The sequence below is a fragment of the Catharus ustulatus genome, chromosome 2, assembly GCF_009819885.2.
Source record: "Catharus ustulatus isolate bCatUst1 chromosome 2, bCatUst1.pri.v2, whole genome shotgun sequence".
NCBI lineage: Eukaryota > Metazoa > Chordata > Aves > Passeriformes > Turdidae > Catharus > Catharus ustulatus.
Window position 1 is genome coordinate 29,014,624 of NC_046222.1, and position 27,345 is coordinate 29,041,968.

Sequence of the window (27,345 nt, forward strand, 5' to 3'; positions counted from 1 at the left end):
CCAAACCACATACTAAATTTTCTTTGGGAAAGCATAAGAGGAGCAGATTTTCAGTGAGATAGCTATAGAACTTCACCAGAAGGGTGCAACACTTGAGTGAACTGTATCAGTGTATTAGGCACAAGCACAGTGCTCCCCTCACATGGCTGAACTGTTCCTGAATTCCAGCTGCCTCATACATCTGCTGGCTTCAGATGACAGCAAAGTGTAGCTACACCTGACTCCCATGCTGTGCACGTGCCCATGGAGCTGTCCTCAGCAGATCTAGTTTTAGAGCTCAGAATGCTGATTCTTACTCAGCTGTCACGCCTGCTCATATTTTAACATAGTCCAAAACAAGACTGCATAGCCTTAACTTTATATCCTTATTATACCCTCTGCTCTCAATTCCAATGGATTGTAAAAAAAGTTTAAATCCATGAATAGCATTCCCACCTAACTAATTCACAAGTCAAAATAAACGTTAAATCCAAAGATTTCCAACAGGAAACAATTTTTTTTTCTCCTCGGAGCAAACCATCTGGTTTATGCAAGGAGAACAGGAGAGAATGCTATTGGAAAAAAGCAAAATTCTCAGTCTGAGCCTCAGCCCTGAACTCTAGTACGACTCAATTTTTTTATTACCGTTTCACACAGATGTTTACCTTGCTATCCTACAAGGCAGGTTACAGAAATGACATGTATATCTAATTCCACATTGCATTTCTGCATCTTTTGCTCGTTTTGTGGGATTTTCTGGTTAAAACAGGATTTTCAATCTTCTGAATAGGATTTAACATAATTGTTTCAGACACTTTAAAGTCACTGAGTACAACTACCCTAAATGTGTTGTACACGAACTAATACAAACTGTGCGAGAAGAATTTAGTAAGAATATTGTATTATTAAAAAGAACAAGACAACAGTCGCTCAGGGTGAATTTTCCTGATATGCATAGGCACACTTGTAACAGTTCGATGAAATTTAAGTGACATTCAAAAAACATTCTTAGCTAAGCAGTTGTTTTTAATCTACAGCACCAGTACTGTAAAACACTTAAGAGGGAACACACAGACAGATTGTATCCTGTCTGCACAAATTTGCAAGTTTCAGAGGACAACTATATTCTGAATAAGCATTCTGAATAACACATTCCAGTGAAGCAAAACAGTGATAACAAATCACTATTTGCCCAACTGGCAGCATCAATCAGAAGACAGCTTTAAATTAGATAAACAAAGGAAAAATCAGAAATTTTGTAGAGGGAAGTCTTGTCTTAGCATCACTGTTAAAGTCTTTTAAAGAAGTGAACTTGCATATAGCCAGAGAATATACAGAAAAGGGATGTGAGACCACCCCTTAACAAAAACTTTGAAGAAAACTGACCTGCTACATGGCAAAACTGTTTTCATGCAGAAGAATAATGGTTTAAAGGAGAGGAAACAGGATAAGTGCAAGCAACCATCAGTGTGAGGTAAAATCACCAGTGGGATCCTACTGAGATGATTGCTTAGGCAAAAGCTTAAATATGAAATAACTGAAAATATTTATAACATTGGATTTATAAAATATAACATTGGATACAGTCCATGAGGATTTCTAAAAGGAATGCAACTGCAGAAAAGCTGCCCTATACTGTGTTTGTAGAGTCAACAAAGAGCCTAAAAGACAGAGAATACAATTATTAGGAAAGGAACAGCAAACAAAACAGAAAATGGAACAAAGTTTTAGTCTTCCTCTCAAAGGCCAAAAAAGACCCCAAAATCACCACCTTGAAAATATACAAAGAAAGAAGATAACAACACATCAGGTAGGAAAGAATCTAAGTAAAATATTAGTTTACAGGTCAAGACCCTCTGTTCAGAACAGCAGCACTACTGAGGGCATATGCAGTTCTAAAAACTCTTGAATGGCAAACAAGAGATGAAAAATGGATTTTTTTTCCCCAACACCAAAACTAGTAATTCAGAACAGCAAGCAGACTAAAAAAAACTAAAAAGTTTTCTACATTATATCAAATCAAACTATGAAACCACTCATAATGGGTTATGTTGCTCTTTAGGTTGCCCAGATTCTAAAGCCATTTGGACAAAATCAAGGAAAAATAAACTAGAAGTGACTGAATAAAACTTGCAGTCTCTGACCACAGAAGCACTAATGCTACACAAACTTCTGTAAGGCTGTGGATTCTCCGAGACAAGCTCACTATGAGTTTCTCATGCTCTTACAGGTCTCCTCTAGGTACCTGCTGTGAGCAATTTTTGAAGACTGAGTAAAGATCATGTTTGATCTGTCATCTGACCTGAAGAAACTTTTCTTGTGATATTAGAACACTGTTCTAGTTTCACATAAAGCCAGCAACTCAAGAGTTATGCTCTTTCTCAAAATTTTATCTCTCCAAAATCTGTGCTACTGGTCAAAAAAATACACATTCAATGCACATATAATATTCAACATTAACTCACTGTAGTCACTCATTAGTGAGTTTTCAGAGGACACACATGCATAGGCCTGTCTTAAGGCCACTTCCATTTATTTTAAAATTGACTTGAACCTGAAATACAGAGATTAGGCTGAAATTTGCATTGTGAAATTACCTGTCTTTCCTAGTTACCATGAATGGATTTTCTTTCCCCTTCCATTTGCCACATGAAAAGGCAATAATGAGTAGATTACAGTGATTTCACGACTATAAGGCACACTGGATTATAAGGTGTACTTCTGGGTTTCAATCAAAATTTTAGTCAAAAGGGTGCGCCTTATAGTCATGAAATTACTGTTCTTCTGCATGTATAGTTAAAAGATAAGAACTACTGCTCACTAAGGAGGTTTTTTCCTATCAAGATAACATATAGTCAAGAACATTTTTGTTTACATATATACCTCATATTCCTTTTTTGTTCTCATTTATCCTCTACATGGATTCACATGCACAGAAAAAGGCTGTTGAGCAGAAGCTGTGTTTTCCATCTGTCTTTTTATTAGAATTTTATAGTGAGAAGAGACCAGAACTTTTCAGTCATATTTTTAAAAGGCCATCCCACAGTTTTTAAAGTGCATCATCTATTTTCTTTCCAGTAAAAGTGTTTGCCTCTATACTGTTTATAAACAGGTATTTTGCCAGCTAAAACCCAAACAGACAAACCAGAAAATACAAAAGGTTTACTAAATCAGACACCCCTAAGACTCAATTAAAGTGAACTTCAAAAGTAAATTACAATTAATTAGGTGACAACAGATGATAGCGTCAGAGAAGCTCAGATGGCCCATTAACTGCTACAAGCAGAGGTAACAAAAATGTCTTATAAACTAACAATTATTTCCAAGGATAAGTAATAATTAAAAAATTGTTAGTAGTGCTTACAAGAAATATTCCACCTCTCACTTCAGGAACCAAAAAGTGGACAAAGAAATTGCATTGCTCTCCCAAGCGATAATGTATTTGTCAAAGGCTCCTGTGCCTGACTCAGCTCCTTCTTGCAGCAGCCTCCCATCCTTGCAGTCTGACAGATGCATTTTCCTTGGGAGTTTTGCTGCTCCTGCTCTCCGGCATAGGGAGAAACACACTGTCAGATCTCCATTGCTTAGCAACACAAGGAGCTGCCACAGGAGCCTCCTACACTGCTGCGGCACTGGGAACTCACCTCAGCAAGTTTCCCCCATGGCACAAGGGCTTGTCAGTGCCACTGGTAGCAAAAGGCTGAGGCTGGCTGTGTGTAAGCCAGCAACACTCAGTGATGGGGTACAAACCAAGTAGTCCACTGGTGTATTAAGAAATATTCAGCACACGAGCTGCCCCACCTGAATCCTTGAGTTATTCCCTTGGACATATCTTGCTTACCAATGACACTTAAAAATGCCAGACAAAAATTCCTCATAGAAGAGAAGATACAGTAATTTCACGAATACAAGCCGCACCAATTTGACTAAGATTTTGCTCCTAAACCGGTAATGCGGCTAATACTCAGGAGCGGCTAATATGTGAATAATTTTCTGACATTTACAACCTCAGAAGTGCCAGTCAGAGTGCCGAGCCAAGCTGCTGCAAAGTCAGCATTTTGCGATTGTTACAAATTGCTACTCTGTTGCACTGCGTGTGGAGCCTGGCTGCCTGCAGGCAGCACGGGGGGCGGGGAGAGAGGCGAGAGAGCTCCCTACCACAGCCCGGGGGAGAGACGGGGGGGCCCCGCGCCGCCATTGCCGCGGCTCTGGGAGGCGGCAGGGGACCCAGGCCGCCACTGCCGTGGCTCGGGGAGGCGCAGGGGAGCTCTGTCCCCACCCGCCGCCGCCGCTGCGGGAGCGGGGGGGGCGCCGTCCCTGCCTGCCACCACAGGGCAGCGCCGGGCCGTGGTGACCAAGCCCAGTGGCAGCGGCGGCTGGCCCCCAGTGGTCCCGCCGAGCGGCAGCGCCGGGCTGTACTTCCTGGCCCTGTCAGCAGCCCCTAGCGGGCCGAGCCTGCACAGCCTTAGCTGAGCCAGTAAACCCCGCCCTGCCGCCGTTCTGTTACTATTTGGTAACTTTGTTGCACGCGGGTCCTCGCTGTGAATGACAGAGCGGCTTATATTCAGGTGCGGTTTATTTATGGACAAAAAACGAAATATTTGCCAACACCCAAAGATGCGGCTTATACTCAGTGCGGCTTGTATTCGTGAATTTACTGTATATTTATTTGGTCAAGTTTTAAGGAAGAGATAAGGCACTGCATTGCAGCCTTGGGGTTCTACCAGGTATCACAAATGCAATCACAGTGTGACTTCACTAACAATTCTCTCTTCCCCCTAGAAGACAGAATCCCAAGACAGCTGGCAGGCAGCTCAAGTTAAATTGACTGTTTGCGTGGCATGTGAGATGACAGAACAGGAGAGGCATGAAAGCACTATGAACGCGTGAGACAACTCTAGTGGGACAAAATACAAAATAATGACTTTATTAAATCCTTGTGCATGAGAATCAGTATGTCTGTATGCAAGAGTCTCCAACTTTAAAACTTTATATTAAGATCTGCCTATACCACTCAAAACATATCTAGACATATAACTGTTTATGGGTTATGTATATTACTGGATTGCCTTCATATAAATCAGCTCATCTCTAGACAGAATACATCCAAATGCAAGGTTTAGAAATGCACTGCTAGTAATATGGGAAGTTTTCATTTTTGCAAGAGTTGTATCAGTACTTCGCCATGTACAGTAATTTCATGACCATAAGGCACACCGGACTATAAGGCGCACCCCTGGGGAGTTGGCAAAATTCATAACTTTGTAGATCAGATAAGGCGCACCAGACTATAAGGCACACATTTTTTTGCAGCGAGGCTCCGCCCCCAGTTCCCCCATGCGGTTGCTGGCTGAGGCCCCGCCTCAACCCGGCAGCCATTGGCCCCCAGGCCCACCTCCACCCAGGAGGGGCGGAGCTGCGGGCCCCTGGGCCCACCTCCACCCGGCTACCGTGGCACTTCCGGCTCCCCCCACAGCTCACAGCTCACACTTCCGGTTTGGCAAATTTCGCAACTTTGTACATCAGATAAGGCACACCAGACTATAAGGCGCACTTCCGGGTTCGAGGGGAAATTTTAGTCAAAAGGGTGCGCCTTATAGTCGTGAAATTACTGTACTTATTACTTGACAAACTACCCATCTTCACTTTATTTTTATGTAATTAAAATATGCAAAGCAAACCAAAAAACAACCCCAAAACAACAAAATAAAACACATCACATATGTCAGAACTTTCATTTCAAAAAGCATTAAGTTAGATGACAGCCCACAATTTCTAGTTTTGTTGAGAACAATGCTCCAAATTGCCCAAGCACTGTCTATTTTATCTATCCTTTTCCTTAATGTAATTCAGTTTCTCAAATAAATATTGTTTTAGAAAAACAGAGATTGAAGACCAATGGAAACTAACTAGTACTAACTTCTCAATTTAACTCACAATAAAGTATCCTTTATCATTCATGCTAGGGTAATAAGTTCATATGATACTGGAGTAAAAGATACAGCACAAACACATAATAGTTTAAAACTCTGAAGCATATCTTGATTGAATAATTTAATTGTGTTTTCAGGAGATGTTCACCAATGGATCATCAAACAATCATCTTCAAACAGCACGTTTCAGGTGGTTACTCTAATCCTCTAAAGCAAATCCAGTCAGATTTCATTACAAGAAGAGAATCCAACAATACCATCAACTACTCTGGTTTGTGCTAAACTCAGAAACCGTTCTGAAGCAAGCCCAGTGTTTGTTGTGCTTTCTCATTAGCTTACATGGATCATTTTCCATCATCCTTTTCTTTCCACCCTTTGTGTTCTAATGGGAACTTGACCAAGGTTCCACACAAACTCCCTCTGCAACAAAGCCCTGCAGACATCATCAAATTTTTTCACCAATTTAAGCAGTCCAACAAAAAAGAGGTCACTTTTTTTTTTTTTTTTTTTTTTTACTTAGCTGCTACAACCTTCAGCAGAGCTACAAATAAAAATTTAAACTGGAAAGAGAATTTACACCTCCCTGCTGCATTTTCTCCTCAACATTTATATTTCATTTTACAGGGTAGGAATAAATGCCAGGCTTTCCAAAAGTAGTTATCACCCCATTTCACCAACAGAGAACCTATTAAGGTTTGCTTTATGTATCATCTAAATGTAAGCATCTTTAGAAGCTCACCCACTCCCAGTCTTACTTTCCCAAAGCAGTACCATACTACTAATGCTCTGACGCAACTGTTGAAAAGGTGCTATTTAAGATTACAACTACTGCCCAACTACACAGTTTGAAAGACAGTATTTTTAGCACACTCTCCTTTACAATTTGCAGTCAGACATCTCAAAAAGACTGGCAAGAGTTTCTTGCTATAGGTCAACTAAAGCAAACCTAAAATGTTTTGTTGCAAAAGTCAAACTAATAATTGAGGAAACCCATAAACATTCCTACTGGAATGCTTCAATGAAGCATAGAGCATCTTGCTTTAAAGTTTACAAAGTTCCTTATATTTTTAATTACAGTAATTTCAAGATTATAAGCCGCACCTGATTATAAGCCGCACTTGCGGGTGTTGACAACTTTTCGTTCTTTGTCCATATATAAGCCATACCTGATTATAAGCAGCATGTCCGGGTGTCGGCAACTGTCTTGGGTTACAATACAGAGTATGATAAAAGGTATCTGTTCTATCACCATCTGTTGAGGGTGGGGGCAGTGATCCTTATCTCCATGGGAGATACTCTGCTAATCGGCCATCCATTGAAACCAGATGGGGCATTGTTCTTTATCTTTTCAGAAGCCATCCTTCCTTCAGCGAGCCATTTTCTGCTAATGGCCCATTGAGTCCCACTGTGGGACTGATAAAATTACTTCATCCCATTGGAAGTTGCTCCAGCCAGGGGAAAGAGCCCAACATTTCTTACCAAGATAAAAACACAGGTTTTGGGACACTAAGATAGCCCCTTTCTCCACTGGACTCCAGAGAAAAACCGGACTTCTCCACATCACCACTGCACCTCCGGAGGGAAACTGCACCTTCTACAAGACCACCGCTTCAAATGAATCACATCTGTCACTGCAAGAGGACTGCACCCATCATTTAATGGAACTGCAACCAACACCCTGCCTGATAGGGTGTCAGGTTGTACTCTGACTTTTCAGAGTTTGGAGTTTGTTTCTTTGTAGTACTGTATTTCTATTTTAATTTCCCTAGTAAAGAACTGTTATTCCTAATTCCCATATCTTTGCCTGAAAGCCCCTTGATTTCAAAACTACAATAATTTGGAAGGAGGGGGTTTACATTCTTCATTTCAAAGAAAAGCTCCTGCCTTTCTCAGCAGACACCTTTCCTCCAAACTAAAACAGCAACTTTTCGTTCTTTGTCCATATATAAGCCGTACTTCCAGGTTCGGACCAAAATTTTGGTCAAAATGGTGCGGCTTATAATCGTGAAATTACTTCAAAACTAAGATTTGTAAGAGCAGAGCAGGCCACCTCCTCTCCCCTTCTTTGACTCCACACTGAAACCTACTAAATCTTGCAGTGTTAGAAACACTGGTGTTCTCCTTGGCATAGACATAGGTAAATACTGCTTTAGACAAAAATGGAGTCCAACGGGGAAGGCTAATGACTTGTTTGTCTTCTAAATTGAATCGTGTTCAACCTCACTTGGGAGTTATCAGCAAACCTGATTTCCCAAAGATTCATGTAAAGAGCTGTCGTTCAACCAGTGATACCATCTCCCTGCAGGATCTCACAGACATGCTAGGATTTGAAATGGAAGCACAGTAGATTGCAGTAATAGCTGAAAACAGTTTGGATCAAATCATCTTTGAGATGAATAATAAAAACAGATTTTGCAGAGCATCTTTTTATTAAAACTAGCATGAGGTTTCAAAAAAAAATTAAGCAGTCCTTCTATAAAGGCAAATACTACTGGGAATCATGTCAATAGGGGTAATAGAGATTGGTAAAGAGCTAGGAATAACAATACAGCCTAGACAGTGCTCAGTACCAATTTCCACACACACACATTCCCCCCATCAACCATCCACCAAATGAACAATAGCTGATTCTATTTTACACTTGATATATGCTGAAGATTATGTGTTTCAGAAAAGGTTTTCATATGAAATAGCCTTGAATAGAGCAATCATGACATGATTTGGCTAGAAACTAAATGGCACAAAATAGTATCTCGATTTTTAAAGGACAAACATGTAGGACATTGGTTGCTAGAGTTAGCTAGAACAAGAAGAGCAGAAACTTTAATAGGGACAAAGTCTATTTCTTTCAGAGAGCAATGCCAAAATTTCAAAGAATAAGCACTCCAAATAATAATCATTCCAAGGAAAAAAAGCAGAAATCCTCCAGACTCATTAGAAGTCAGTAGAGGAGGAATGGAAAGAAAAGTCTACAGTGAAATTGTAATTCATAACTGCTTCAAATATCGTGTCAGTCACATTAACAACAAACATCATAAAAATGTCTTCCTGCCATATGAAGGAAAAAAACTTACTTCATAGAGTCTGGGTTACAAACCCAGGCTAATCTAAAATTACACATAGCAAATTACGCAACAGAATTGCAAGCAGAAAAGACTGCATGATCATAGAGTTGAACATTAAAGATTTTCCCTGTCAAATCAAATTTCATCAGCTGGAAAAATATAAAGGAAAGCCATCCATTAATCATAACATAAAACTACATCACAACAAGTTTCAGAAGAGATTTTTCTTAGGCACTGCCTTAAGTTTCGCTATGTACAAGATAACAAAGTACAGTCATTTCACGAATACAAGCCGCACTGTTTTGACTAAAATTTTGCTCCCACACCAGAAATGCGGTTAACACTCAGGAGTGCCTAATATGTGAATAATTTTCTGACATTTACAACCCCAGAAGTGGAAACCGTGGTGCCGAGTCGAGCAACCTGCCAGTAAAAGCCGGCATTTTGCGATTGTTACAAATTGTTACTCTGTTGCGCCGCAGGTGGAGCTGGCTCCCTGCAGGCAGCACGGGGCAGGGAGAGGCGGGAGAGCTCCCTCCTTCCCTCCTCTCTCGCAGCCTGGGGGAGAGATGGGGGGGCCCCGTGCTGCCATCCCTGTGGCCTGGGGGGAAGGCAGGGGACTCCGTGTTGCCATCCCCACGCTGCCATCCCTGTGGCCCGTGGGGTAAGCGGGGGGCTCCTGCCCCCACCTGCCGCGGCAGGAGCAGGCAGGCTCCGTCCCCGCCTGCCGCCGCCACTGCCGGCGGGCTCTGTCCCTGCCTGCCACCACGGGGCAGTGCCGGGCCGGGGCGAGCGAGTCCAGTGGTAGAGGCGGTCGGCCCCAAGTGGCCCCACTGAGCTGGGCCCCCTGGCCCCATCGGCAGCCCCGAGCGGGCCGAGCCTGCACAGCCTTAGCCAAGCCAGTAAACCCCACCATGCTGAGATTATGTTACTATTTGGCAACTTTGTTGCACGCAGGTCATCGCTGTAAACGACAGAGCGGCTTATACTCAGGTGCGGCTTATTTATGGACAAAGAACGAAATGTTTGCCAACACCCAGAGATGCAGCTTATAGTCCGTGCGGCTTGTATTAGTGAAACTACTGTACTTAAGAATACTACATAATGTTGTCCTGCTATCTAAGAAATCCTTCTGTCACGGAATTAGCCTTTTGCTCCAGTGTTCCCTTCAGCTCACACTCTCTCCTTGCACTGTGCTAAGTACCACTGGTGAGGCACTGGCACAGGTTGTCCAGAGAAGCTCTGGGTGCCCCATCCCTGTCAGTGTTCCACACCAGGCTGGATGAGGCTCTGAGCAATATGGTCTCATGGAAGGTGCCCCAGCCCATGGCAGGGGGTTGGACTAGATCAACTTTAAAAGGTTCCCTCCGACTCAAACTGTTCCATGACAGTTCCATGTTTAATTTAATTAAACATTCCATGTTTAATTCTAATGGAATTAAACACAATGATCTAGACAAGATGAGGTGGGTTTTAAATATATAACCCTCCCCGCCCCCCGCTCCCACATTTATATTCATTGAATCTCTAAATATAACCAAAAAATAACCGTAATTGCATCAGGACTTTCATTCATATTTATACACACACTCACAAGAAGCATCAATGATACAGACACAGCTTAGTCTCTGCAACAATAAGAACATACTACTTCCAAAAAGAAAGGTTAATAAAGTAATTCAATGACATACCACTGAAATAATACATTTCTGTCACTCACACTTCAAAATATTTTTATTAAAACAGAGTTAGCTAGAAAGTTTGGATAGACTTTCAAAGAAGATACTTGGACAGAAATATTAAAAATAAATAAACCCAAACAAACAAGCAAAAAACAAAAAAACTCCAAAAAACCACAAAGCAAAAAAAACCAACCAACCAACCAAAGAAAAAAAACCCAAACAAACCAGAAAATATAGCCTACCAAATATGTTGGTGGAATGTCCTTTCCGGGCAATTGGTTTGAGCTCATTATGTCCCCATCCATATTGCCTATAATTGTCCCAGGCATGCTTCATCATCTAAGAAACAGGAAAAAAAATAGGATTTGATTACATTAAAAAACTACTATCTACGAATACAATATTTTACTCCTTATTTGAGACTTCAATTTTCACAGGCATCCCAGCATACTAATAACTTTGTCACTGCTTCTGTTACAGCATGAATAAATTTAGAGAAAATTTCAAGTATATTTGGAGCTATGGAGCCTAATGCTCCATAGGAATTGCTGTGAAACACTGGTAATGTCTTAAGACGCTAACTAAAAGAAAAATATATCTACTGATACCTGAAGCATAAAAAGGATTTATTTACACTGGTACATGCAAGTAGGACTCAACAATTTTGCAAAAGGCATAACAGATTTCTTCATTAGCAATACCTACTCGACAAAGATGTACCATCATATAGCCTCTACCAAAAGAATTGCCAAAAGCTTTGTTTTTTAGGAAGCATTAGGAACAAAGCAGTATAATGTCATTAATATTTACTACACAAGACATTTAGCTTTTTAAAAGATATTTCAACCACCTAGTAAAAAGATTACATCTGAAAACCCAAAAGCTCCTGCGGACTAGTTGTGCACATCTGCCACTAAGCAATGCTTTTATGGATTTGCTAAAACTCTTAAACGCCTTACTTGTTGGGAATTCAGCAGCCACCAAATTGCAAATCGAATGCAGTTTTAAATAAACAAATATTATTAGTACCTAAACAGATAAAAGCAAGTAATAGTAAGAAATAGATATCAAAAGACACTGACTGCCCCAGACACAAGAACAGTAAGGAAAAACCTTTAGAACAACAGCCATGTGTCGTATCCACAACATTATACATATTTCATTTTAAAATTTCATTTTAAAATGGTATTAAAATAGTGTTAATATAAACAAAATCCCAAAGAAAATGTATAGACTTAAAATCATAATTTTCACAAGTCTGATAAATACTTTCTAAGAGGAGAAACAATGTGAATGTAACCACCAGAACAATATTAACCCTTTCAGAAACTGAGGCAAGGTAATCTGTTTTCACTACAATTTACATGACTGTAATGTTCTTCTTTTAATCAGAGTCATCGTACTCACAGAAAATGCAAGGGAACAAGCAGATGCTGGCTAAAAAAATGAGGTGCAGCCAGCTGCCTAACCAGCACTACCTCACATCTCTCCTCTTACTACCTCTCAAATCCCTCCTCCTACCAAATTCAAGATTTAGTGGAAGTCAACATCCAAGAATCCCAAATCTTTCAAACTGCAACTAAACTGCCTGCCAAGACATGGAAAACAAAGTCTCTGTTCTCCCTACTACCATCAAGAGATCCCTATCCAAATTACAAAGCTGTAATTCCTTTAAATGTAAACTCCCTCTAAATTTCCTATGGCTCATGGTAGTTGACTCATACCTAGACAATAAATCTGAACTCCACACACAGGCCCAAGAAGCAGGGGAGTACTTCTGTGTTAAACTGCCACCAAGCTAAGCACAGCTGCCCCTCACAAGATATCAAAGCCCCACTCCTACAGCTTGTCATTCGAAGTCAGCTCACATGTTGCTTTTGGCATTTGCACTAATTTTGACACCTGATTAGGTCATAATATTCTAGAACTTCTTTTAGTGTCATGAACTAGCAGTGTAAGAAAAAGGGGATGCAACTATGTTAAAAGAGGAGAGAAAAGCCATTTCCCTAGCATTCATGAGCTCCTTAGTGTTTACACAGCACTTATCAAAATGGCCAATTCATAGCTATTGGAATATCAAGTCAGGTGAAGGGATCCTCTCTTGACAGGTAAGAAAAAACTGCAGTATGACAAACCCAGTCACAGGCACTAAGCACAAAAGTTCCTCTGAGAGTTCCCACTAATGTTATCCAGAACAAACCTGCAAATTTCCATATAAAATTGTTCATTCACTTACTATGACAAAACTGAGACTCACAGCATCATTCAGATGGAAAAAAACCTCAGGGTGCCTCTTCTGTTCAACCTCCTGCTCCAAGCATGATCACTTATGGGATCAGACTGGGTTACTCAAGGCTTTATCCAGTCAGGGTAGACTTAAGGGCTGGGGATAGTCAAGGTTTCTGTGAAGGGTCCTGCTCTAACGTGCAGCCTGCCAGTCCTAAAAACTCTGCTTGGGAAAACAGACTTAAAGGTTTAGAAAGAGCTGGAGGATAAAACTAAAGACTGACCAGTGCCTTCTCTGTGTTTGAAAACAGATGACTAAATAACAATATGACCATGAAGTGGCAGATCCAACCAACTGGCTTGCACATAAAGGCTTCTGAGTTCTTTGGATGCCCCAAATAAATATTTCATGAAGGAGAATCAAATAGCCATTGACATTCAAGCTTTGTAAAAATCTGATGGTATAGGCAAATACCAGAATAGATCAAAACTAGCTAAGTCCAGGAGAAGGACAACTTGTTTCCTCACAGCAGAATGTTAATTGTAGAATATTTCAATGTTCTAATTTGTTATGTTTCTGGGGGGAAGGTACACATTTTATTACAGAATATTCAGTTCTCAAGAAATCCCTAAAGAGTATGCAAATTACAAAGGGCTAAAACAGAATACATACAAGATATTTCTATATATATAATTTATCCTAAGAAAATTTTATTAAGATAGAAACTGCAAAGGAGTGCATTTGAATGGATGCATGAATTAATGCAGAAGTAACTTAAGAATACGCTAACGAGACCTGAAAGTCCCTTGAACACAAGAGACTAAGCCACAGTTAACTGTATCAACTAAGGAGGAGACTACTTTGATAACCACAAACACATCTGTCCTGCCCCTCCACATACCCCAAACACTAAGAATATGGTGGTTTAAGTCCTCAAGAATAATTTATTGCACTAAGTAGCCAACTGATTTTTTCCAGATGAATACTGACCATTATTCCGGCACACAATTTGCTGCTTTCCTCCACCATAAAGCAAGCAGACTTCAAAATATCATGTTAGCAGAGAACTGCACATTACATGCAAGTGAGAAGCCCCACAGCTCTTGCATACAGTATTAAGTTTTGTAAGGGTGATACACCAAGAGATCTTGTAACAACATGGAGATTTCTGTTACTGCCAGAACAGGTAGCATGTTATACTATAGAAAGAACATCTATACTATTGGGAGCAGTTGTGCACACAAAAGCTTTGGGGAAACATGAGAAGACAGATGCCTCTGACAGCCACAAAATTTAACTGAGGATGGCATTTTGGCTCAGAAGGTAAAAACAACACAAACTCCTGACTGAAAAAAAAAATAATTTCTATAGGTACACTAGGTAGTGTTTGCACAGTGAAAGTTAGAAATGCTGAAGAATAGCTGCAGGGATAGACAAGCTTTTCCTAAAACAAAGCTCTGTCTTTAAGAGGAGAGGAAAGTCTCAGAATGACTGGAACATCAGCACTACAGATGACAGCAAGAAGGTAAAACTATTTGCAAAGAAACTGTACCCAGCCCTTAAAGAACTCAAGAGAGGCACAGTATAATGAAAATGACAAGTATGGATCAATAACTGTGAAAAAAGCAAAACACACATTTCCATAGTTGAAATTTCCATACCCGATAGCAGTTTGTCACAGGAAAGGATCAGAGCTTGGGCATATATATATAGATCTTGCAATCTGTCCATCAGAGAACAAGCAGTTTCAGCAATGGACTTTTTACTAACCCCATTAATGACAGATCTTGCTTTTGAAAGCAAAATCATTCAAAGGATATTGGTCTGTTGCATACTAATCTTGAAAATATTTATTATGGGATGCAATGGAAATAACATCCAGTAAGATGCTGCTGAAAATACAACTTGGTAATTCCACAAAGAGACTAATTTGAACTCAGCTCCAAGACAGGCAAGAAGTAGGATATGACAAATTAAACTGCTTGTGTAGGTACACCATTATCTATTTGGGTTTGTTGACTTTAGAACGTGTTCATGGGATCTAATCCTCTACAGTCACTGGCAAATCAGATTTTTATAAAAAATTTTTATAAATACAGAGTGGAAATTATGTCTTTTGACAAACAATAAAAGAAGGGTACAATTATTGGAAAAAGATTTGTAAGAAAGTTCTACCACTACAGTAGCATGCCAGAAACAGTAATTCAAGCTAAGGATTGGTTCAAAAATCCCATTCCAGTCTTACAAACAGGACAGGCAACTAGCAAACAAAGTAGGAGTATTGGGAAATAAGCAAAAGAACCAATTTTCTGTCAAATTGCTGTATTTACTGGTTCCTGTCATTCCTTCAAGAACATGCATAACACACAGTAAATAGGTTTTGCTTTCAAAGAAATGTATTCTGTTTAAGGGTACAATTTTGAGAGATTTATATAAACCATCTTCAAATTCTATTTTAAAATTAACCAAGGACTTGCTAGACAAAATTACTGATCAGCTGGCAGATTAAAAATTAATAGCCATTTTCCTACTGTCTGTAAAGAATACTTTTTGGACATTAATTTTAAAATTTATCTTTTCCTTGCATACTCAGATTTTTGATGAAACTTAGAAAACTCATACCTTTTTTTTATTTTTATGGGAGCTCTATCTAAAGAGAAAATATTTCAGGCATCAGTTCATGCCTTTTTGAATATTTTCACTGAAAAAGTCTGTTTGGAATACATTCCTAACACACACAGAACACTGGGTTTTCTTTTACTGTCAAATCTGGTAACAAATCCCTTACTAAAACAAAAATGTTTATCAAATGGATGCAAAGTGGGAAACACTTTTTTGCTGGCATTAAATACTTGAAGCCTTAGATGCCTGATGAAATTACATCAGAAAATCCTTCAGACTGGTGAGAACTGGAACAGTAGACGTAAATTTGGAGAGCTAGCAGCAGTGAACCTTGCTCAAAAATGTCAAGAAAGGCAAATATTTTTAATCCAAGATGATGCAGGTATTTTTGACCTTGTGCACCATCATTTCAAGAGAATATGGTATTCACAAGATTGACTGGTGCTGTGCTGTTCAGAAAAGTAGAACCTCTCAGATCATCTTTGTAAGCAACCACAACTGCACATCAGCCAGAGAGAAGTTCCTGTAATTCCTTTCTTCCAGTCTTGTCCTTTTAGGCATCAGTCTAAACACATCCATCAGCTTAGCCCTGCACCTCTGCCAGTATTACCCTATCCTTTTTGAAGCTGAAAGACCAGAATTACGTGAAGCTTACAAGATTCAGGGGGACTTGAGCTTCACAGGTTACCACAAGAACCTCATCTGTTCTCTTCTCCGCTGAAATACTGAATATCTGCTCACTATCTGCTGTTAAGCACTACAGTAACGTTTCTAAAGAACTATAAAAAACACACTATCTCATTCTCAAATGTACTAAATCACCTCACAGCTTTTCATACTTAGCATCTCCAGCCCCAATATGCATCATTTTACATTTAGCTGAGAAATAAAGGGAGATTATCACTCAGTCCCATAAGGTTTTTCTGCAATTCTTCATGTTGGCAGCAAAACTGTCATACCACTACTCATCCATGTTCAAACTCTAAATAATTAATTTGTGTAATTTAGAGCATGGATTCACAGCACATGTCCTCTGTGGCCTCCAGCACTATTTATCTGTATTCTCAATCTCCTTCCTTCTAACCAATTTCTCCAGGCAAACACAGAAACTATCCTCCTTCCCATGGCTGCTCAGTTCAACACCTAGTAGCACTGAACCTTGCCAAGTATTTTTTGAAAAACTATGTATCCAACCATCTCTCCCTTGTTCACATGTTTGTTGACTCTTCTGGGGATCTTCTATGGCTTTGGAGACCATTGTATCAATAAAAATAGAGTAAGACATCTTACATATCTGCACGCTCAGTGATTCTACTCCCTATTCTGGTGCCTAGTAATCTGCAGTTCATTCAGCAGGCACAGGGTTCTGCAGTGCTTTGGTTTCCCCTTGAATCCTTTTTAAAAATTGATGCCTTGTTAGCCACTATTTCTCTGTTAACAAAGCAGAAAATAAGAATAGATGCCAGCGATGCAAATCGGGAATCCAAATCTCAGAGTCAACTAATTAGAGTGAACTGTAGGGAGTTTCAGGTAGTTCAGTATTGTATGCAGATAGTCTCTGTCTTAATGGAATGTACTGTGAGAGGTTACTTATCAACTACCAGCAGCTCACACTGTGTATCAATTACATCATTGCTATCGATACTTGAGAGGTAACACCATCAGGAAAACTCCATGTTAAGAACCCATTGGCATATATTCTATGGAGCTGCTCCAGCAAATACGGAGGAGACTACATGAGAAAATATGTAAAGATGACTAACAAGAACATAACAAGACGCTCTGGGTTTCCAATCAAAGTCTCCACTGGTGAAAACACACCTACTGTCACTTGTATAATAGATCACGTATAATTTAAAATAGAGATCTCTTCAATCTAGCTGTAATTCATGATTTTTGCTACCAGCATTTCTGTTTTACAGGAACAAATGGCATATAAATGGCACAATTTTTTAAAAAAATAGCAGTACAGTCAATTAGACTTCATGGAGCATTTTGATTTATCCAGTTCTGAAGACAAGAAATTTACCTGGAGTTTTGCTCATTTTTGTTTGGCTGATAATATCAGGTAAGTGAAATATTTCCTTATTTCTTTGATTTTAATTTGCATTTGTGAGTTTTAAATACTGCAAATGTGCTAATTCATTGCTGAAAGGTAGATGGTTCTCACAATGGTCTAGAAAAAAGACATCTTTAATAATGAACACCTTCCTGAAGAATTCTGTAATTTCTACAACTTGACTAAATTGATTCATTTTTAAAATACCCTCAAACAAAAACTTGCATTCTTCATGAGTAGTATATTTTAAGTTACAAATCAAATCAACATATCCAGGATGTACAGCTGAAATATTGCAAATGAGGCTCCACACTAGGAGTTTTATTTCCATTCCTCTATTCCAGTAAAATAAATATACCGAGCTGCAAAGCTTCTCACAGACATAAATGATTGATTTAACAAATGTAAAATTAGTTCTTTATAAAATCATTCCAACAAGCTGGGGCACAACTTCATTCAAGGCCACTCCTAACATGCCCGTACTGGCCAAAGTGTCAATTGAACAATATTCACTCTAATATACAAATGGAAAATTAGTTTAATAACAGGCTTGATCAAAAAGATTTTCTCTTTAATTTACAGATTTCACTAATTCAGTAAAATTAAGATCAGCTTTAAGAGTGTAGTGAAACTAACTGAAAGCCAACTTACCTGTTCTCAACTTACCAAATTACATTGGAAAACCCAGAACACAGAGAATCCAAATAGTGTGCAAACAAAACCAACTAATAAACAATGTGTGTGTATAAACATGTATAGATACAAAGGGATTTTTATACGCACACACTTACATATAAAATGCGTAAGGATTTTATACAAACATTCACACTGCAGGGAGTGCTACGTTAAATACTAAAAAAGTTGGGTCATGATACTTACGTCCTTCAGTTTCAGGAAGTAACTGAAGGAATGTAAGCCAGGAGCAGTGAGCTACAAAATACAATCCAAAACCCTTAACAGGCATGGATTACTACAAACTGATGTTGCAACCAACTAGAAGTCCAAGTAATTTTGACCAAGAAAACCAAGACTGTAAAGTGTCAGCAATAATGAAATTGTTGTAAATTGGTTTTAGATATTGAAAAAAGTTCCCCCAGATACAGAAGGCAGCCTATTTGGCTAGATCAGAAACATTGCAATTAGAAACAAGAAATGAGATTAGCATTGAAAGTTGTATGAACAGTTACTATGAAAAGACAACTTAGGCAGCATGAAAAGATCTCTGGGTGATCAAGTAATTCTTCTACATTGTTCTTTTCTCAATAAGTACACAAAATAGAACTTAGGTAAGGGACACTATTTTTAGCCCAATTTCTATAAAGAATGAGGCTTATGCAATCTTGCTGTTTGTACATCCATCATTTGACACACACATTTACAGGAACCAGATACTCTACTTTTTGTGTTGAGGAAAAGAAAAAATACCTATAGTTAGATAAGGCAGACAGACACAAATTGGTACCCTGACTGAGACAAAGGCAGCTATAATTCAACCCTTTATTCATTCAGGAGGCAGCATTTTGCACACCAGTACCTCTAAAGAACGCACAGAAGACACTGCAATTCATGCAGTCAAACAGGAAGGCAAGAGGATATTCACAGCAACAAGTGCATGATGAGCAGAGGGTAATACAAGGAGACGTAGTCAAAAATCCACAGGAAACCATTAGTTTTACTGCTTATAAAACAGTCTATTACTCCTCAACAGTATTAGCAGTCTCTTGAGTATCAGCCAGAGATCATGACAAAAATATATTTTAATCACTATTTTTCTTGGTAAATATCTGTAAGTACTTCTGTCATTGCCTCCACTAATATTAAATAAATTAATTTCCTACCTTCCCTTCAAAGAAGCAATATATCACAACTATAATTTTAAAGGAGGATAAATGGAAAGTTTTCCTAAGGGAAGTTTACTGGCAAAAGAACTCAAGCCAGAACACCCCCAGCTTCTCAGACAGACTTGTTTCTCACTTGTGCAAAGCATCCAAACGTAACTCTTTCTACTGGTGTCATATGTCACAAATGAACTTTCAAGTTGGACTAGGTGACTTTTAAAGGTCCCTTCGAACCCAAACTATTCTATTATCCAATGACCTGTAACTCCAGTGCCTCTACTTCCGGGATGTCCATTTCACAACAACTTTTCTTAAATGTCTTCTTCACCTTTTTTTTTTTTTTTTTCCAAAAACTGTGACACACAGGAACAGAACCAGAATTTTGCTGTGTTCAGAACAGCTTTTCAGAAAGGTATCACCTTATCATCCCATACCATTAAACATAAGAGCTTTTAAACTGCACAAGCAAGAATGATACAGCCAGCAGCTTCAGTCACTTCATAACTCTACCTTATCTCTGTGGACACCACACCTCCTTTGAGCTCAATTTTAAAAAGTATATTTACAATTAACACTGTGTAATTACACAGTTGCATATGATAGCAAATACAGAACAAGTAATAGAACAGAAGCTCCAGAGAATTGAGATTTCCCAATCTATCTGAAACCTACAGCATTATTATTTAGCTGTTAAGTTTGCCATATGCACTCGTGTAACATCCTGGAGAAACTGTCTTCCAACTGACAGGCTTAATCAACAAACATCATCCTACCTCAGAATAACTGTGGTAGGGAGGAACCTCTGGAGGGTATCTGGTTCCACCTCCCCAATCAAGTAGGGTAATTTGAAACAAGCTGTCCATGTCCATTCCCAGTCATTTAATGAGTATTTCCAAGGAGGGAGACTCCACAATCTCTATCGGGCTGGTAGGCAACCAGCTCCAGTGCTTCGTCACCCTCACAATAAACAATGTTTTATGCACAGATGGAGTTTCCTTTGTTTTAGTTTGTGCCCACTGCCTTTGTGCCTGCCACTGGTAATCACTGTGAAGAGCCTGCCTCTGTCTTCTTCTCATCCTCCCTCCATGAATTTTGTAAGATTCTCTCTCTTGTCCAGCCCAGCTACCTTATCTTCTGCTCAGATGAGAGATGCTACAGTCCCTCTCCAATATGCTCGTGTCTCTTTCATGCTGGGGAGTCCAAAACTGAACAAAGGACTCCAAGTGTGGCCTCACCAGCGCTGAGTAGAGAAGAAGGACCACTTGCATAGGATTAGGACCCTTACTGGATGAAATATACTATTTTAACAAGTATCCTAAATGAGTGCTGACAGTAAGATAATACAGTGACATCTTAGGCAGAAATTAAAGAAAACATGAACCCTGAATAGAGTGAAAAGAACTACAAAATTTTCCTTATTTGACAGTAAAATTTACCTTCCCATGGAAATAAAACTCACTGTAGACCACAGAGCACTATGAAACAATTACCTTTAAACTGAAAGGAAAAAAAAATACAGTAATTTCACGAATACAAGCCGCAGCAATTTGACAAAAATTTTGGTGGAAACCCGGAAGTGCGGCTAATAGTCGGGTGCGGCTAATATATTAATAATTTTCTGACATTTACAACCCCAGACGTGCCAGCCAGAGTGCCGAGCCAAGCACCGGCCAGTAAAAGCCGGCATTTCGCAATTGTTACAGTGTTACCGTGTTGCTCTGGCTCCCTGCAGGCAGCACGGGGGGCGGGGAGAGAGGCAGGAGAGCTCTCTTTCCTCCTCTGCTGCAGCCCAGGGGAGGGGGGGGGGGGCGCCGCCATTGCCGCGGCCCGGGGAGGAGAGGTGGGGGGGGGGGGGGGCGCCGCCATTGCCGCGGCCCGGGGAGGACGCGGGGGGGCCGCGCCACCATTGCCGCGGCCCGGGGAGCCGACGGGGGGGAAGCGCCGCCATTGCCACGGCTCGAGGAGGACGCGGGGGGGCCGCGCCGTCATTGCCGCGGCCCGGGGAGCCGATGGGGGGGGCGCCGCCATTGCCGCGGCTCCAGGAGCTGACAGGAGCCCTGCGCAGCCATTGCCGCGGCCCGGGGAGGGGGGGGGAAGTGCGCGCCGCCATTGCCGCGTCTCGGGGAGCCGGCGGGAGCCCCGCGCCGCCACTGCTGCGGCCCGGGGGGGGGCGGGAAGTGCGCGCCGCCATTGCCGCGGCTCGGGGAGGAGGCGGGGTGCTTTGTCCGCGCCCGCCGCCAGCGCCACGGGCGCGGGAAAGCTCCGGCCCCGCCCGCTGCCGCTGCCGTAGGAGCGGGGGAAGCTCCATCCCTGCCTGCCACCGCGGGGCAGCGCCGACCCGGGGTGACCGAGCCCAGGGGCAGCGGCGGCTGGCCTCGAGCGGCAGCACCGGGCTGGGCCACCTGGCCCCGTCAGCGGCCCCTAGCGGGCCGAGCCTGCACAGCCTTAGCTCAGCCGGTAAACCCCGCCCTCCCGCGGCTCTGTTACTAATTGCACGCGGGTCCTCGCTGCGAACGACAGAGCGGCTTATATTCGTGTGCGGCTTATCTATGGACAAAAACCGAAATATTTGCCAACACCCAGAGATGCGGCTTATACTCAGTGCGGCTTGTATTCGTGAATTTACTGTACTCTGAACACCTTTAGAGAATACAATAATGGAAATTAAATGCCAAAATTCCAAGTGCTCAAGCAATTTGTAGCTAGTTTATCTTGGAAAAAAAACCAATGACTTTCAAAAGACAGGATTTGTTCTTAATTTCTCTGCATTAATCATGATGAAAAGTCACATCTTAAAGTCTTGCTGTAAAATTATTCAAGTTGCACTTACAATCTTAAAAAAGAAAGTATTCTCTATTTTCAATATTTTTCTTTTACACAGAAGAAAAAGCTAAAATATTAATACAAAGCTAAAGGGCAGCAGCAAGAAGAATTTTCAATGTGTTTGTTCTTTAAGTACCAGTCAATTAAACACCACAGCATCTTTTAAAAGCCTGAACAGCAAGCTGATATGCCAGAGAAGCGCTATAAAGCATGTATGGTAAGCAAGTGGAAAACCTTCTCAGAGATATCACTGTGCATCCAAAATCATCAGCCAACTCATAAATGCTCCTTATTGAAATAATTAATAGCTGCTTAGAAGAATATAGACAGATTATACAACTGTGCAAATTAAACCTGAGAATACAATGTAACACTAAATATAATTATCAGAACCAAATGACACACAAAAACAAAACCAGTAAGATGCAAATTCAGCTCCCAGTTGTATTCCACAACCTTAAGAAGCCTCCCTCTCTGTGCTCAGCAAACATTCCTATTATATAAAGCATTCAAATGCTTTGCAAAGCTCTCTTAAGAGCATTACACAACTTCCTTTTTATTTTTATATGCACTTTTTTCTAAAAGTCAAAATATGTCTTTTTAAAATATTAAACTACTGCCAAACTACACCTTATACAGAGATGTTTAAAAACCAGCCTTCATCAAGTTGCTATTTGGAAATAAAAACTGATTATGCAGTTTCTGCAAAAATAATAGAAACTGGATCCTCATTTGAAAATTTTCCAGCCTTTCTTCCAAATGTATAGACTTGTGTGTTTCAAACAGCCCCCATCATTCCACCCAATTCTATACAGTTTTTTATCTTTTAATAGGAGGTGAAATAGGTAGCATAACATTATTCATTTTGTGAATTTGAACAGTCTAAAGCTGCTCTTTGAGAGTGAAGTTCTGCAAATATGTATCAGGATAATTCACAGTAAATCAAAGCAGGTCAAATGATTTCTTGAGAACACCAGGAATTCTCAAGCCAGATATGCAGCCTCCACAGAGCCAGTAGCTTCCCTGGGCTATTTTTCAGGCCTCAATGCAGGCAATCATAATGTCTTACATGTCAAAATTTACATATATATATTTTTATATATATCAGTTGTGGGTCTACAAAAGAGATATTGTCTCCTGAAACTTGTTCTTTTTTTTCTGATAGGTCTATCTACAAAGACTATTTGTGTTAGTGTACACTGGTTACATAAAACAGTGAGGGAGGACCTCAGTGACGAACATATTTTCGCAATGCACTTCACAGCTCTGAAATCGCTGTAGACTTCTGAGACATCTGATGCTGACAAAAACAGGTTTCAGACAAAATATTATTCATTTGACACTATTCATATACATTTAATCTCAGTCACATTGTTCCATCAATGGTTCCTCAGAATTACCATTTGTCCCTTCTCCCTAGCAGACCTCCCACTCCAATGTTCATTGCCTTCACACATCTAGCTGTAGAAGTGACAATCTCCTACCCTGCAAGAAACAAAAATTAAAAATTCTGGAGATCACCTGGTAATAACATGACTGAGTCAATGAAAGCAATTCACAGAACAAAGAATTTTCAGTCATGCTCCCATGATCCCGGGTTGTTACAAGCACAAGTGAAAACTGCTCAAGACAAAGGCATTATTATCCTAACTGAAGGACTTCCCAATTAAAACATAGTCCCACAAAAACCTATGGTCTGGTGATGAAAAGCTACACTTCAGAAACCATAATCATTTTATCAACAAGTTATGCAATAGAAAAACAGCTTGTCAGTGTGACTCACACGTAGGCTGATCATCAAAAAAAGGAGTAAGCCTTTTACAGCACAAGGTGTGTGGCAACTGCAGTAAGGATCATCAAGTGGTGATTCTTACTCACAAACTACCCTGAATTCCTTACAATTTGCTATACCTTCAGGTTTAGACCAGCAAGAATGGTCCAAATTTTACCACTTTTTCATGAGACCAAGAAAATTGCGATTTTATACTAACCTAAAGTTTATCATCTCTCAGTCTACATTCTGACCAAACAACCTCAGAAATGCAAATACTAATTTTCAATCCCCCCTTCCAATTCCAGACTTGGTCTATAAGAACTTTGGTTGATTATTTCTTCCAGCTAGTTCTTTGTTTTCAGCGGTGCTCAGTAATTTTGCATTACCTGGTAAACTCAGATTTATTCTATGCATTAAATCCATCTCAGAGGTATTTTGCTACAGTAATCTCTAGTAAAAATTAGTAATTGTTGACAACCATACAACCATACGTTCACCCTACAAAAACAATTAGAAAAGCAAAATAACTTGTATATTCTCCCTCAAAATGGTTGCAGACATATCAGTAGACCCATTTCAAATCCACAATCAAATGTTGTCCTTTGGGAAGCAGACCTAACCAAGCAGGGTCAAGTAGGTCCAATGTTCCAGACACAACTTCCTAGGCAAAAATACTTCTGCAATAATTAGCAACAGGTAACATCTTCCAGGAAAAGATTTCCCACTTTGTCACTTCAGATTGTGATTGTGACAGGGCTCTATATGGAGCAATTACTACAAACACTGACACAGCTCCACAGTGCATCGCTCATATATAATAAGCAGCCGCACATTACTTGATAAGAGTGGATTCCATCCAGCCATCATTAATATTCAAAGTAAAATTCCAGCTTGAGTGATCTACCCACAGAATGGCATGTACAGTAATTTCACGATTATAAGCCGCACTGAGTATAAGCCGCACTTCTGAGTGCCAGTAACTTTTCATTCTTTGTCCATACATAAGCCACACCTGATTATAAGCCGTACATTACAATACAGAGTATGATAAAAGGTATCTATTCTATCACCATCTGTTGAGGGTGGGGACAGTGATCCTTATCTCAACGGTAGATATTCTGCTAATCGGCCATCCATTGAAACCAGATGGGGCATTGTTCTTTATCTTTTCAGAAGCCATCCTTCCTCCAGAGAGTCATTTCCTGCTAATGGCCCATTGAGTCCCACTGTGGGACTGATAAAATTACTTCATCCCATTGGAAGTTGCTCCAGCCAGAGGAAAGAACCCAACATTTCTTACCAAGATAAAAACACAGGTTTTGGGATGCTAAGGTAGCCCCTTTCTCCACTGGACTCCAGAGGGAAACTGGATTTCTCCACATCACCACTGCACCTCCGGAGGGAAACTGCACCTTCTGCAGGAGCACTGCTTCAACTGAACCACATCTGTCACTGCAAGGGGACTGCAGCCACCATTTAATGGGACTGCTACCAACACCTGCCTGATGGGGTGTCAGGTTGTACTCTGACTTTGTCAGGGTTTGGAGTTTGTTTCTTTGTAATACTGTACTTCTATTTTAATTTCCCTAGTAAAGAACTGTTATTCCTAATTCCCATATCTTTGCCTGAAAGCCCCTTGATTTCAAAATTATAATAATTTGGAGAGAGGGGGTTTACATTCTCCATTTCAAAGAGAAGTTCCTGCCTTTCTCAGCAGACACCTGTCCTCCAAACTAAAACAGCAACTTTTTGTTCTTTGTCCATATATAAGCTGCACCTGATTATAAGCCGCACTTTGGGTTCGGACCAAAATTTTGGTCAAAATGGAGCGGCTTATAATCTGAAATTACTGTAATTCAGCTACTTCTCCTTCCTATGAAAAGGACAGGTGTATGACTGATTTCTTTTCGGTTTTATAAGCAAATTAAACTCAGATTACAATTTTAAAGTAGAGTTATCTGATGTGAATACTATGTGCCATCTGTCCTTGATGTTCTTTAGTAAGTAACAGAGTCTGTGTTTGTCTGCATCTGGCCTGAAGCATTCCTGCTTTGCTAAACCAATTTTTTGTCATAAAACTAATCATAGTGCAGGAAAGAAAAAGAACAATATGGCTGTGCAAGGTTTCTGCCATACTAGTTAGAAGTACAGACTCAGAGAAATGTCTGACAATAGTAATAGGAAATTGGCATTGCCAGGACGAAAAGGAGCAATGAATCTCACAGCAGTAGAGAGGATAAGACCACAAACAGCAATTCCCAAATCATAAGTTGCCTCAGAAACAAAAGCCTAAAGATCTAAGTTTGCCTCGTTTACCTAAAACATTCAATCCACTTAGATTTACTCAATTTAAACCCACTTAAAATGTATTTTGAAAAATATGTGATAATTTGGCAATTTTCAAATATTAGCAGAAGGTCTTCTTTTTCCTCATATTTTTGATCTAACGTTTTAACATCACAGTAACATATCCCATTCTTTGAAAGGAAACTCACAAAGTCATGTTCTACTTTAAAGATACTCTTGTTACTGTTCCATATGTTAATGACAAACCCACTTTGAATTCATACGAGTAAGCTGAAGAAATTTCTTAAAATAATTTTCAAGTAGTTATCCAGTGAAATATTAACAATCCAACAACAGGGAAAAAAACATGCAATATAATGCTGATGTTCATTAATACTTGTGCACTTTTAGTTTACTAAATGGTTTGTAGATCTGTTTTCCTTTTTTAATATAAATCATAGTAACATAAATAACTGCTGTTAGACACAAGAACAGGTAGGACCACATCATCATCTTTACCTCTTTAACTTTGTTCCTCTTCTCTCGGATATCCGGGTCTGCTGGTTCTCCACTGTTTATCCCTATCAGGTTTGGTAAAGGAACAGGGGGCAGTGGCTTGCTGTCTTTCTTTTTCAATTCTTGCACTACTTTGTTCTTTTCTGTCTGAATCTCAGCTTGAATCTCATCTCGTGATTTCTTCAATTTCTCCTTAGCCTCTTCCAAAGCCTTTTCGTGATCTGCTCGGATCTTATTTCTCAGACGTTCCTCTTCTTCTCTAGAGACACAAATGCTAGTCAGTATCTCATTACTAAAACCATACTGCTTACAGACAAACTGCTGCTTCAACAGAAGCCACATCCTAAGATGATTTTCTCTAAGCAATTCTAATGATTCAGACAAGTTTATTGATTTATGTTAGTGCATAATCCTACACTATTTTTGCCAGGAAATGCAAAAAGAACACCACACACGTCCACAACAGTATTGTGGAAAAATGTTATAATAAGAATTTTTTAGATTGTCTTAGCACCTTTGCTTGTCCACTCAAGAATTTAGA

General features: G+C 40.0%; 1 protein-coding gene across 1 annotated transcript in view; it reads right to left on the bottom strand.

Moving 5' to 3' along the window:
- The window catches only part of MAN1A2 (mannosidase alpha class 1A member 2), a 165,082-nt gene that overhangs the window by 105,418 nt on the left and 32,319 nt on the right, over positions 1-27,345 (bottom strand). Inside the window, exons 2-3 of the mRNA XM_033051198.2 lie at positions 26,808-27,063; positions 10,902-10,998 (exon numbers count right to left, since the gene is read on the bottom strand). Coding sequence (XP_032907089.1) covers positions 10,902-10,998; positions 26,808-27,063 — 353 coding nt within the window. The remainder of the gene's footprint in view (positions 1-10,901; positions 10,999-26,807; positions 27,064-27,345) is intronic.